The sequence below is a fragment of the Aulonocara stuartgranti genome (assembly GCF_965226115.1).
Source record: "Aulonocara stuartgranti genome assembly, chromosome: 7".
NCBI classification, from domain to species: Eukaryota; Metazoa; Chordata; class Actinopteri; order Cichliformes; family Cichlidae; genus Aulonocara; species Aulonocara stuartgranti.
The window spans coordinates 1,933,750-1,947,917 of record NC_138945.1 but is presented as its reverse complement, the minus strand read 5'-3'; the positions used below and the strand labels follow the sequence as shown (position 1 = coordinate 1,947,917).

Sequence of the window (14,168 nt, the reverse complement as noted above, 5' to 3'; positions counted from 1 at the left end):
GATGACAACTGACAAAAATCAGTTTTAATGTATAAACACTTTGATTCTTCATCTGAAGCCCGAGGTTGATGAATCAACAATGTCACAGACATCCACAGTTATCCCCTCTCCTGTCCATCAAACACCCGCCACAGCGACAGGATGGACCTGATCTTTTGTGAGTCAGTCTGAAAGTGTCGTCGCAGAGACGTTGGCGTCTTCTGGGACTGACAGAGGAGCAAAAACTCTGCCGATGGGAGAGGATTTACTCCCCGCGTACACTACAGAGATGATGTTCTTGACAGCAAAAGGCATGATGACAGCAAAAGGCAACAAAAAACAAAGAAAGAAACAAAAAAAGCAACATTTTACAACTTCAACCTAAAGCGCTCCATCTATGCAAGATAGCATGGGTGCTGTGTAGGAGTAAAGTCAGTTTCAGTCCACTTCTGTCAGGCCACATGGTCTTCTCCGGCCATCACCTCCGGCATGATGGCGCCTGTGTTTGGCTTTGCCGCTGTCGGGTGTAGCCGTTTTCGCTCTATTGTTGTGTTTTTTCTCTCTACTCTGCTGTTTTTTAACTGTTTTAATGATGTTCTGGCTGCATTGGTCTACGACCGTCTGACGCTATTATCCATCCGTTCGTCAATGACGGCCAAAGATGTTTTTTCCTCTTCCTTTTGTGGGACTTTCCATTCTCCACACTTTTTCCCGCATTCCTCTGGTACCTTCCACCCTCTGCCTGTGACTGAATCTTCGGCCAGCGCTTTCAGCGTTCCCCGTAGACTACGGAGAAGAAGAGGAAAGAGATCAGGCAGCCAGGTGAAGTTTAGGCTCCTTTGGCGGCGGGGGCTGATTAGAAAGCGATGTTGGGCGTTTTCTGTTGCCTATGCACATGACAGCTATATGGAGAGGAACCCGTCTCCCAAGGCCCCACTTGGATAGAGGGGGCCTGGCTCTCCGAGGTCGTGTTATCTCAGAAGGGTTCATCCAAACTCTTCTGCTGACTGGTTTTTTATCCCCTCGGTGAGTGGAATATATGAACATGAAGGCTCTGATCTCGGGAATTTACGCCCTTTAGCTCGAGAAACTCGAGCTTCTACCAACAACAATGTTTTCACCCCGCTGTCTATGGCGCTCTTTAATGCCCGATCTTTGGCGAATAAATCGTTTGTGCTTAACGATTTTATTGTTTCTAAAAATCTGGACTTCCTGTTTTTGACTGAGACCTGTGCCCAAACGGCTTCGCTGTCATTAGCCAGCCTCGAGGATCTGGTCGTGGAGGAGGCCTCGCGGTGGCATATCGGAGCCGTTTAGACTGCCATCCAGTGAAAGTTGGACACTTTCTGTCTTTTGAGCTGCAGCTCGTCAAAATCGGAAAGAAGGATCCTTTTCACTGTGCACTGGTTTATTGCCCTCCTGGCCCAAACAGCTCGTTCTTAGCTGAGTTTAGTGATTTTCTGTCCTCTACTATGAGGTTGTCTAAATTGCTTCTTGTGGGAGATTTTAATATACATGTCGATGATGAGTCCGAACCCTTTGCTAGGGGTTTTACCAGCATTATGAATTCATTTTATCCAACATGTATCTGGCCCCACACACAACAAAGGCCATACACTGGACCTTGTCTTTTCTTTGGGTCTGAATATTGATTTTATTTGTTCTAAGGACATTTTTATCTCTGACCATTATTGTGTCTTTTTTAATATGTCTTTTTATGAGCCTATGTCTCCCTGTTCATCGGACAGTCATTTCCCGTGCTATAAACCCCTCCACAGCACAGAAGTTCTCTGATGCTTTTAATTTAACATTATCCCCACAAAACGATGTTGATTTTTCTATAGATCTATTCAATTATCATTGTCTTTCGATCTTAGATGAAATCTGTCCGATTAAAATGAGACCTGTGCTTGTTTCTAAGTCTGTACCCTGGTTAAATGACAACATTCGTCTTATAAAACGAAATTGTCGTAAAGCCGAGCGGTTATGGAGGAAAACGCACTTAAATGTTCATCTCCTCTATTTAAAGGATCTTTTAGCCTCCTTTAACAATGCTATTAGAGTTGCGAGGGCTGCTTACTTTTCTCAGTTGGTTACAAAGAGCAGAGGTAATCCTAAAGTTTTATTTGATACTATTACTAATATTATTACTCCTGCTCCACCTGCCGCCATTATCTCCTCTGTTGAAGATTGTGAAACTTTTCTTGATTTCTTTTTAGAAAAAATTAGCAACATAAGGAAAAACTTGTCTTTTTCAGCGTCTGCGCTGTCTGCTCCCACGCCAGCTCGGCCTGTTGTTTTAGAAGGTTTTTCACCTGTTTCACTACCAGAGTTGGAAAAAATAGTTAGTGCAACAAAATTATCCGCTTGCTCTCTTGATGTGTTACCTGCATCACTATTCAAAAATGTCTTTTACTCTACTGGTCCTTGCATTCTTACTATAATTAACACCTCTTTGGCTTCAGGCATAGTCCCTGCTTATTTTAAAACTGCTGTTATTCATCCTTTGTTAAAAAAGCCTATGCTGGACCCATCTCTCCCTAGCAATTATAGACCAATTTCAAAAATTCCGGTAATCGCTAAGATTTTAGAGAAGATCGTGGCTAAGCAGCTTACAGCAGTCTTAGATAATTATAGTATTTTCGACAAATTTCAGTCGGGCTTTCGTAAAGTCCATTCCACCAAAACAGCCCTTCTTAGAGTTTCTAATGACATTTTGTTACAAAGTGATGCAGGTAAATGTTCTGTTCTCTTAATGTTGGATCTTACGTCGGCCTTTGATACTGTTGACCATTTTATTTTACTTAACAGGTTGAAATACTGGGTCGGTGTCTCTGGGACTGCATTGAAATGGTTCTCCTCGTATCTCTCTGACCGATTTTCCTCTGTGGCAGTTTCTAAGTATAGATCATCTTCTGCGTCCCTGTCTTTTGGTGTGCCACAAGGCTCTGTGCTGGGGCCATTACTGTTTTTAGTTTATTTACTCCCTCTCCAGCACATTCTGAGCCCTTTTGAGGATATTTTTTTACCATTGTTATGCGGACGATATCCAACTCTATATATCTTTTAAGCCGGAGGAGGTTTCTAAGCTGCGGCTTTTAAATGTGTGCTTGGAAACCATTAAAGGCTGGATGGCTGAAAACTTCCTCCAACTAAATGAAAATAAAACCGAAGTCCTCTTATGCGCCCCAGATAGACATAGACCCAGTATAATAAATGCTCTTGGTCCTCTTTCAGCGTTTGTAAAACCATCTGTCAGGAACTTAGGGATTATCCTTGATCCTGCTCTTACGTTAGATAGTCATGTTAAATCTCTTGTTCGGTCCTGCTTTTATCATTTAAGAAATATCTCTAAATTGAGCTCTATTATATCCTATACCGAACTCGAGATTGTTATTCATGCTTTTATTTCATCACGACTGGACTATTGCAATTCCCTGTTTACTTGTTTAAACAAAGGTTCCTTGGAGCGTCTGCAGATCGTTCAGAATGCTGCAGCAAGACTTTTGACGAAAGTTTCTAAATATTCACATATAACACCGTTGCTTATGCAGTTACATTGGCTTCCTGTCGAATCTAGAGTCCATTTTAAGATTTTGGTTTTAACTTTTAAGGCTCTTCAACAACAAGCACCACCATATATTATTGAACTTTTGCAGCCCTATGCCCCTAGTAGGTCTCTGAGGTCGAGTAGTCAGGGCCTACTTGTCATTCAGTATACGAGACTGAAAACTAGGGGTGATAGAGCTTGTGCTACTGTGGCCGCTCGACTTTGGAACTCCCTTCCTCAGGACCTACGATCCGTTGATTCATTGATTACTTTTAAAAAACAGCTAAAAACGTATCTTTTTAAAATTGCTTTTTGTTAACTTTGTTTGTTTTTTGTCTTTTAATCTGTTATATCTGTAAAGCACTTTGTGATGTCTATCTAAAAATGTGCTATATAAATAAAATTTTACTTACTTTACTTACTTACAAAAGCTGCACCAGGAGGAGGAGCAGGTGTTTTCTATCAACAGTAGTGATGATTGGAGACTCTGCTTGTTCAGGATGTTTAAAAATGTGAAGGAAACTCTAACGTGAGAACGAGATGTTCAGGATAAAGTGTTAGAAGCCTTTCAAGTTTTCTATAAATAGCAAAAAAAACCAAAGATTCATTCATCACATGATTCTGATTCTACTTTTTTCCTCCTTTTAATTTTTCTATTCTTGTATTTAGTTTTCTGTAGACCCAGAGGCAAGATGTCTCACTGAAGTCCAGGGTTCATGCCCCTAACAACTACACATGAGGCAAACCGGGGGAAGAATCAAGCATCAGTGGAATTAACGAGCAAGTCTAATGTCTTAAATTTCAGCCTGTCTTTGGTTCACACAGGTGTTACTTTCAGTATTGATTGGCTGTTAGCTTCTCTTCACTGGCTCCCTATGAAATCAAGAATCCTTTTCACACAGTATTCAATGATCATACCTAAATGACCTTGTAGTACCATATCACCCTATTAGAGCACTTCGCTCTCGCTCTGCAGGCCTACTTGTTGTTCCTAGAGTATTTAAAAGTAGAATGGGAGGCAGAGCCTTCAGTTTTCAGGCCCCTCTTCTGTGGAACCAGCTTCCAGTTTGGATTCAGGAGACAGACACTATCTCTACTTTCAAGATTAGGCTTCAAATCCCCCCAAAAGTTGATTCTGCTCACCTGGACGTAGCATTTTGGCAAAGGATTGCAATTTACTGCTGTCTAACTCATAAACTCAGATTTCCAGCAGGTTGCAATCAATCTGAGTCAGTCTGTGGAACTCGATCCAGCTATTGGCAACTGGTTGTATTCCAGTATGGTATGGTTATGTTGCTATCTAACAGCAATGTTGCTGAGCATCTATATCATATTTCAGTTAAATCCAATTCTGCAGCTACGACATGATGATTTGTGGAGGAAGTTCTGAGTTTGAGTTTCAAAGCTACGATCTATGATGTTCTGGCTCGATTCTGAATTTTTACTGTTCCTTTCTGATGTAGACAATAATAGATTTTCCACAGATGGCAACAGACTTGCAATTTTTGGTGAACAATATCCATTAATTGTTGTACTATCACAAACAGACTGTATGTTATTGCCATCTTGCATCGTGTTTGTTCTTTGTGGTCTCTCCATGCTCCTCCTTCCTCTCTTTCCCCCCAAACTCCAGTCGAGGTTCCTTATTTCGCGTCCTTCTGCCCTTGCTTGAGCCGGACCCAGTTCTTCCTCATGTTGGAGTGTCTCAAATATTACATAAAGCACCTTGCAAGACTTTTATCATCAATATGAAATTCACAACTTTTTAGTTTGAGGTGATTTATGTTGAAATATAGAAAACCGTTCCTGTGGAGGTAAATATATGTGCAAAAACATCACAGAATTAGAAGAAAGTCTTTGACTGCAAACATAAATAATTTAATTTATGGCTTAAATGTCTCTCTGTATTATTTCACTTTTAATCATCACAAAAAGCAGGAAAAAGTCATGTTTTAAGGGGCGTAGTCGTGTGCTGATTTATACCACTCATAAGAGCTTTTCAGACACTTTTCCATGTTTTCTGTGAGTTATTGCGACACATTCAGTTGTTGTAAATGTCACTCAGTAACCCCTGACTCATTAAGTTGGGCTGAATCTGACGAACGCTGGCACATTCGTTTATTTCGCTTGTTTTCATTATTCAGTTGGAGGCGATGAAAAGAGATGAGAATGAAGCGGTTATGAAATTAATGGCAAGTTCGCGTCTGCCTACATTTTTCATTAAACTAGGAGTTATCAGGGAAAAGTCGGTGAAAACTGCAAAAATAATTAAAATTTCCACCTCCTGTGATTCCCCACAGCTGTTTTTAATTTCTGAGAAATGAATGCAACTCTGATGTTATGGCAGGAACACATGAAGCACGCGACACGCATTTTAAACCTTTTTTCTTAAAGTGTGGTCTTACAGTTTCAGCTGTGTTAGCAGATGATGGAAAAGTTAGTTCCTCCAACACCAAGGTGATCAGATCAGGATCGCCGACCTCTCTTTGTGATGGTTTGTCTGTTATCTGCTTCTGTTTCCATTTTCCTTGGTCTTTACTCGTCCTTTGTGTGGTTAAACACACATTCTTGGATTTTATTTATTCTTTTGCCTCCTGTGTTCTCCAACTTTGATTTACTTCCTGTTTTATTTTGAAGGACCAACCCTCATGTTGTTGTCTTTCCTTTTACTTCCACTTTCTTAAGAGCTTATCCAAGCCTATCCCAGCTCTCATAAGACAAGAGGTGAGGCACGCTATGGGCCAGCCTCACACCGTACACTTGTGAGGGTGCTTCTTCCTTCTGTCTTCCTTCTCTCACCCCAACCAATCACAGCAGATGGCCCCGCCCCTCCCTGAGCCTGGTTCTGCCGGAGGTTTCTTCCTGTTAAAAGGGAGTTTTTCCTTCCCACTGTCGCCAAAGTGCTGCTCATAGGGGGTCATATGATTGTTGGGTTTTTCTCTGTATGTTTTATTGTAGGATCTACCTCACAATATAAAGCACCTTGAGGCGACTGCTGTTGTGATTTGGCGCTGTGTAAATAAACTGAATTGAATTGAACTACTTCTACTAACACTGAGAATAACTAAAATAATACTGAGAGGAAGGAGGAGGAGGAGGGAAAGAGAGAAAAGAAATGAATGAATGAAAATGAAAATATGAACAGAAATAAAAGACGGGTCCTCTGGGGGTGGCACACTGGGGGGTACATGGTGTTTCGGAGAAGGGGAGGTGCCATCATTGGCTGGTCAGAAGGATTTTGTTCTTATTTTGATAATTATTCTTTTATCTTTCATGGTGTTTTTGTTACCTTTATCTGGACCATTTAGAGACACTTCACTTGGACACTACGGAGGAAGCCTGTTTATTACTGGTTAGTGGACTGTTTTCTATCTATCAGTGACCTAGTCTACCTTAGGTATCAACCCTGTGACTCCCATGTGGATCTTCCCAGTTTTAGGTTATGCCCTGTGTTTGTTATCTGGGCCTCCTGCCATCTCCGGCGGTTACCTTGCAGGAGCATGCTCTGTATCTTTAAGCTTTGTGTGGGCCTCGCCACAGCTGGACATCCCAGCGTCCACTCCTGCTCCTCCCCAAAGAAGTTCACTCTCAGCAGCTTTGTCCGTGGGCTAACAGATGGGTGTCTGGCAGTAAAGATACGGCTTCTGCTCCTTCACTGCATGCTGTTTTTCCACTGAGTTAAAGTGATTAGCAAAAAGATGTTTCACTCTCTGATTAAATACCTTTTTTAATTAGACTATTTTGTAAACAAGAGCCGATCGAAATACGGGATACTGTCTCAGTGTGTGTGACAGAAGGATAAGACATTAAAATGTTATGCAGTCCCACATAAAGAGAGACACACCTAAAGGTGACAGTTATTCAAATAGAGGAACGTTACTGTTACGTCCGTTTAATTACAACGCGTAGACCACCTGCAGATAATCAGAGTCTGAGAGTCTCAGACTGGCAGGAAGGACGTGTCCCGTCATCATAAAGACTAAAAATATGGTGACAACAAAAGTCTGTTTCTAAATGTAGTGAAGAGTTTGTGCTCACGTGAGAACACGCTAGTGATTTATTTTCACCATGAGGTGATGCCAGCTGCTCTGATTAGAAGTTCGTCTGGTGAAGCGAATGTCTCGACTGCAGCACGATGCGGCGACACGTTCGCTCCCTCGCAGCACAGATCTGATGTGAAACGCTGTAGCTGCTGCTGTAATTGCGACGCCTCGGTTGGATTTTCAGCAAAGAAAAAAGAAGCTTCTTCCTACCTGATGAAGTCTCCCTCCAGGCCAATGACCCGTTTGATGATCTTCTGCTTTGGATTCCTCGGGGACCTGAGGGAGCAATAAATATAAATACATTAAAGGCAATAAGCATAAAACCCAAACAGGAAAACAGCCACATTAAAATCTTACAAGCGTGTTGTAGTAAACTGTGGAAACAGCTCTGTTCAGATCAAGTCTGAGGCTGCAGCATCTTTTTACCTGACGTCATCATATATGTTATTTTATGATTTGTTCAAAAAGTGCACGCGGGTGTGACTAAAGATCTGAGTTGCAAATCTGTCAAAATTTAAGTAAATCTGGAAAACCAGGAAAGCTATCACCCCAGGGCTTGAAATGATGCCACTTTGTGAGACATGCCACCTGTCTCAACTTTACACAAAGTGTCTAAAATCCCATCCTGGTTGAGCTGGAGGAGGTGCCTGGGGGCGAAGGATGGATGCAATCCGAGTTAATGATAAAAACGATAATAAAATAACGCTAGAAACCGATAAAAACCCTGAAAACCAAAAATTTCACACCTGAGCCTCAACTCTCGCGGCCCGGTACCAAACGACTCACAGACTGGTACCGGTCCGAGGCCCGGGGGTTGGGGACCGCTGATTTAGGTTATGGCAGGTGAGTAATTAAACACACGTGTCTTTGTTTGATGTTTTAAAAAGCATTTGATCAAGAACGTATTTAGAGACTTCTGGTACAAAGTCACCAACATGAAACAGAAAAATCAGCCGCAGAGGTGGTGATGTTAATTCTGTCGGGAAACAGAGGACACATTCAGTCTCTGAAGAGGAGGCACCTTCCCAGTGCCCACATCTGTCACGGTTCTGGGTCCGTTGGACCCAGTATTTTGAGTTTATTATGTTTTGGTTTTAGTTTGCATCAGGGATTGTTTTCTTGTTCTCTTGTGGTGTTTATGATGATGATTATGATTATTATTTGAGTTTCATGTTTAAGGATTTGTTCTCTGTTGTATCTCACGTTTAGTTTAGTTCAGGTTCCATGTGTCATTCTGTCTGTCTCTCAGTGTCAGGTCTGCGTCTTGGTGTGGTGTTCTCATTTCCTGTTTTATTGTGAAGGTCTGGGTCTCATGTGAGTGTGTTCAATTTTACCTCTGTCTCGTCTTGTTGATCATTCCCAGCTGTGTCCACCACCTGTGTGTAATTCCCCTGTGTTTCTCTGGGTGTATTTAAGTCATGTCCTCCGTTATTGTAGTTGCTGGTCTGTCTGTGTATCTACCATGTCTCACCCGTGTGTTCTCCCTGCTGTCCATCATCATTCTCCTCTGCTCATTCTCATTCAGGTTTGTGCTTTGTAGTTTTAGTTGTTTCCCAGTATAGTTTAGTTCTCCGTGTTGCCGTTTGCCTCTCCTTTTGTGTCCAATAAATCACCTTTTACACCTTCACGACTGCCTGCGTGTGGATCCTCCTTTTCCTTTTCTACACGGCTCTTCTCACTCGCCGTGACAACATCCATGGTGTTAAACCAGAATCATGCACAAAACCTCAGAATCTCAATTTCACCAACTTATTTTGACGTGGCAGCAAACATGCTAACATTTTGGACATGTATGGAGGTCGTATCATTTCTATGAAGCAATATGTCAAATGATTGGTTTAGCAGGATCCACTCCCCAATCTCATCGATTTATCATAAAAATTCTCTATTTTACCATATCATAAGAACTTGTTCACAAAAACATTTTAAGCTAAAAGACCAGACTCAGACCAGCAGGTGTCATTGTGCTGAGGTCCAATACATCTCTCTGAGAAAGCAGCTTAGATGGATCACAGATACAGTCGGCGGAAATGAGCTTCCTCCAAAGAGTGGCTGGCCTCTTCTGTAGAGATGGTTAGAAATTCAGTTATTTGGGAGGAGCTTGGATGGGTGGATGGGTGGATGGATGGGAGGATGGATGGATGGATGGGAGGATGGATGGATGGATGGATGATGGGAGGGAGGATGGATGGGAGGATGGATGGATGGGAGGATGGATGGATGGATGATGGGAGGATGGATGGATGGATGATGGGAGGATGGATGGATGGGAGGATGGATGGATGGATGGATGATGGGAGGATGGATGGATGATGGGAGGATGGATGGATGATGGGAGGATGGATGGATGGATGATGGGAGGATGGATGATGGGAGGATGGATGGATGGGAGGATGGATGGATGGATGGATGATGGGAGGATGGATGGATGATGGGAGGATGGATGGATGGATGGATGGATGGGAGGATGGATGGATGGATGGATGGATGGATGGATGGATGATGGGTGGGAGGATGGATGGGTGGATGGATGGGAGGATGGATGGATGGATGGATGGATGGGAGGATGGATGGATGGATGATGGGAGGATGGATGGATGGATGGATGATGGGAGGATGGATGGATGATGGGAGGATGGATGGATGGGAGGATGGATGGGAGGATGGATGGATGGATGGATGGATGGGAGGATGGATGGATGGATGGATGGATGGATGGGAGGATGGGAGGATGGATGGATGGATGGATGGATGGATGGATGGATGGATGGATGGGAGGATGGATGGATGGATGGATGGATGGGAGGATGGGAGGATGGATGGATGGATGGATGGATGGGAGGATGGGAGGATGGATGGATGGATGGATGGATGGGAGGATGGGAGGATGGATGGATGGGACTATGGATGGATGGGAGGATGGATGGATGGATGGATGGATGGATGGATGGATGGATGGATGGATGGATGGGAGGATGGGAGGATGGATGGATGGATGGATTGGAGGATGGATGGATGGATGGATTGGAGGATGGGAGGATGGATGGGAGGATGGATGGATGGATGGATGGATGGATGGGAGGATGGGAGGATGGATGGATGGATGGATGGATGGGAGGATGGGATCAGTACTCAGAATGAGAAGCCCGGTTGTTATTCTGAGCAGAGCTTTCTCAGAGTCAGATCGTGGCTGCACTGAATGAATACTTCTGAGTGAATCATGTATGGAGCTCTAAAACATTTTGTAGAAAGTAGATGATAAAAATAGGACTAGGAAACTAGTCTGTCTGATTCAAAGTGATCACACCACCAGAAGATCAATACATCAACCACTGACCACTGAGAGAGAAACAGCTTCTTTTACAGATAAAAATTTACTAAATAAAAAGACCCAGTTTAACAGCAGGAGTAGCCAGAAATACAGTTAGGTCTCTGAACCACTTCTTTGAGGGGAAACAAGAGCAAATGTGGAGGTAAATAGGTGACGACATGCAGAGCGTGGTCAGAGCATGGCTCGCAGCGGCAGGTTAACGTCCACACGCCTGTGCAGAGCGTGGTCACACATCGCTCTGTGGTTATAGGCCAGTCTACTGCATAGTTTACTTTATACATCAAACTACTGCTGCTGCTACAGCTTCCCCTCACAGAGGCGGTGCCGTCATCCAGTCCGATCTTTTGTGATGGTCATCACGACTTTGCAAGTAACCTCTGCCTGACCCCCCCAACAAAAGAAGTGGCAGTGTTGAAAAGCAGGGAACATTAATCTCATGTTCATGTTCCATCTCCAGCTCCGATTGAACGTGAACTGTGGGGGCAACAGAGTTCATCCAGAGGTGGGCTGACACCGATGACACAGGTTATTTTATCTTATGTTGAAACAATATTCCCAGATCCTTGCTTTAAAAATAAAATTTTATTTTATTTTTGAACCAATATGAAGAACTCTAACCTCCTGTTGCTAAGTAAAAATGTCTATTTCCTGACGGCATGGCGACTGGTTGCTGGATAAACCAGTTGCTGCATAGAAAACCTCGTTGTGCTGGCTTTGGTTTCTAGCAGATTGCCGTGGTTACCAGTACTTTGCAATGAAGACTTGTCTGAACACAAATTACTTGCCAAGTAGATGTGAAGCCAAAGAGTGCGATGCAAACTGGGAATGGAATAAAAGTTGTGCCTTTCTGCTGAAACCAGCTCACTAAAAGCACAGCTTTTACTCTTTGCAACCAATCTCACGTAGCAAAAGCAAGAAACTTTCTGCAACCACTCACCAACTAGTTTTGCCCTGGTAACTGGTGGTTACTATGGCATCACTGACTGGTCTTTAGGCCTGCATGGCTGGTGATTAGCAATTGATTTCACAGCAACTGCCAGCAACCACCCAGCAACTGGTCTGGGAACGCTCATTTTCCCCAAAGACTGGTGGTCTCAGGTGGTTACCAACTGGTAGCCAACCAGTTTCTTAACCAAGCTTAACCAAGCGTGTTGATGGTCAACAAGTCCTGCACAGCCTCAGCTAAGACACAGACAGTAGTTCACAGACAGTGCTGATAAACACCAGGCAGAGCTCAGTGACTGTACAGCAGCACAGAGATACAGCGGTGACCCCTGACCCCGCTGAACATTTATGGCGACTCGTGAAAACACAGAAAGCCGAACACTCCTGAGAAGATAAGCAGCTCTCTGAATCACTGCGAGACCCTGCTGGGATAAGTCGGGTTATCAGGCTTGAATAATCTCTGCTGTTTTTTCTCTTTTGTCTCTTTTATGTGATGAAGCTCTGACAGGAATCGATCTCTGATTCACTGCCTTACTCAACCAGCTGCAACACTACAAACCAAACTACCCAAACTCAGCTGTTACTCTGGCTCGTTACAGCTGTAGAGACGAATCAGATCACACTGGATTCAAACACGCTGCGCATTTCAGCTTTCCTTTAATCAACAGCATCTAACGTGGAAGAATGAGTGATTCTTTATCTGATCATCAAAAAACAACAAACTAAAAACTAAATTTTTTTTATTAATCGCTCATCATGGAGCTGACATCAAACAGGAAATCGAGCCACAGATGCTGAAGTTTGCTGTTCGACACACCGCTGCCCATTTATGTTCCACCAACAGTCCCAAAGCAGTGAGGCGGGGCAAACCCTCAGGACAGCAGCGCTGAATGAACACGATTATTGTAATGTATGAAAGATCTCTTTCCTCTGATTTAAGTCTTATTAAAAGCGTCTCCTGGATTGTGTGTTTATCTTCAGCTAAACTGAGGCAGTGAACATGTGGCGGTGATGAACAGCGTGCAGGCAGCAGTTCACCGCACTTTCATTTTACCTTAGAGGACAAAGGCGCCTCCCACTAACCTGTTCACACACAGACTGTAACTAAAGATGGACACAGCCACTGTGATGTCACATGTTGGTTACAGAAGCACGAGCTTGAAGCCCAAACGTCATCTTTGTGTTTTGAAGCGAGCGGTGGATCTGACAAAACCAAAACTTCGTCTTTTTTTAGCTCTAATATTGAAAATAATAAAATAATCATGTTGTATTCAGTAACTGAGACCATAAACTCATGAGCTGTGTTAACTGAGGTCAGAGATCAAAACAGCAGTAGGCTCATTTTCCTCTACACTTCTATACAACATGCCGTCCTCCTGAAACACACGAGTCGCCCCCTGCTGGTCACTAGAAAGCCTGTCTGTTTAAGACACTTTCATTAGCTTCACCTTGCAGACCCAGAAGCTGTGTCCATGTCCTTTTTAGAGGTCCAGTCTCTATTTGCACGCAGACGTGAATGAATGTTACAGACTGTATTTATTTTTCAAGAAAAGTCCCCCACAAGCATCTGAGAAATGGAGTTTCCAAAAAATGATAAATCTCATACAAAGTCTTAGAGCAAACGTTTGTAGCTGAACCTGCTGATTCATAACATGTTTTTATGTTTAAAGTTTGGAGAGATCATTTAATTTGAAAGTGTTCTTACACCAACTATGTGGCAAAAAAATAGTACAATCAATGAATGAACTGGATATTCTTGGTGTTATTCAATAACAGCAAAGGATGGATATCAAAATAAAACTCATTTTAAAAAATGCAATTCTGCAACAGTACCAAATATAGAGCATGTAAAGACCTCTCTGCCCAAAGCGGTCACAGCAGATGGCCCCGCCCCTCCCTGAGCCTGGTTCTCCCGGAGGTTTCTTCCTGTTAAAAGGGAGTTTTTCCTTCCCACTGTCGCCAAAGTGCTTGCTCATAGAGGGTCATATGATTGTTGGGTTTTTCTCTGTATGTATTATTGGAGGGTCGACCTTACAATATAAAGCACCTTGTGGCGACTGTTGTTGTGATTTGGCGCTGTGCAAATAACACTGAATTGAATTAAATAACTGTTTGTTGGAAATGAGCCGTGCAGGTGAAATGTTTTGCATGATCGATTTAAACGGGTAGTCGGACCACCATGTGGCACCGATGCCAAGTCTCTAGTAGTTTATGAGTTACGTCATTTGCATCTAAGCATTTAGTAACCTTCGTGTCCTTTGGACATGGAAGAGGGAAAGGTTTACTATAAAGATGACCACTTATTAACTTTTTGCACAGC

The 14,168-nt window shown here is 43.0% G+C and overlaps 1 protein-coding gene across 1 annotated transcript in view; it reads right to left on the bottom strand.

Annotated features, from left to right (window-relative positions):
- Positions 1–14,168, bottom strand: part of immp2l (inner mitochondrial membrane peptidase subunit 2) — a 223,240-nt gene that overhangs the window by 51,338 nt on the left and 157,734 nt on the right. The window contains exon 4 of the mRNA XM_082540168.1: positions 7,783–7,848. Coding sequence (XP_082396294.1) covers positions 7,783–7,848 — 66 coding nt within the window. The remainder of the gene's footprint in view (positions 1–7,782; positions 7,849–14,168) is intronic.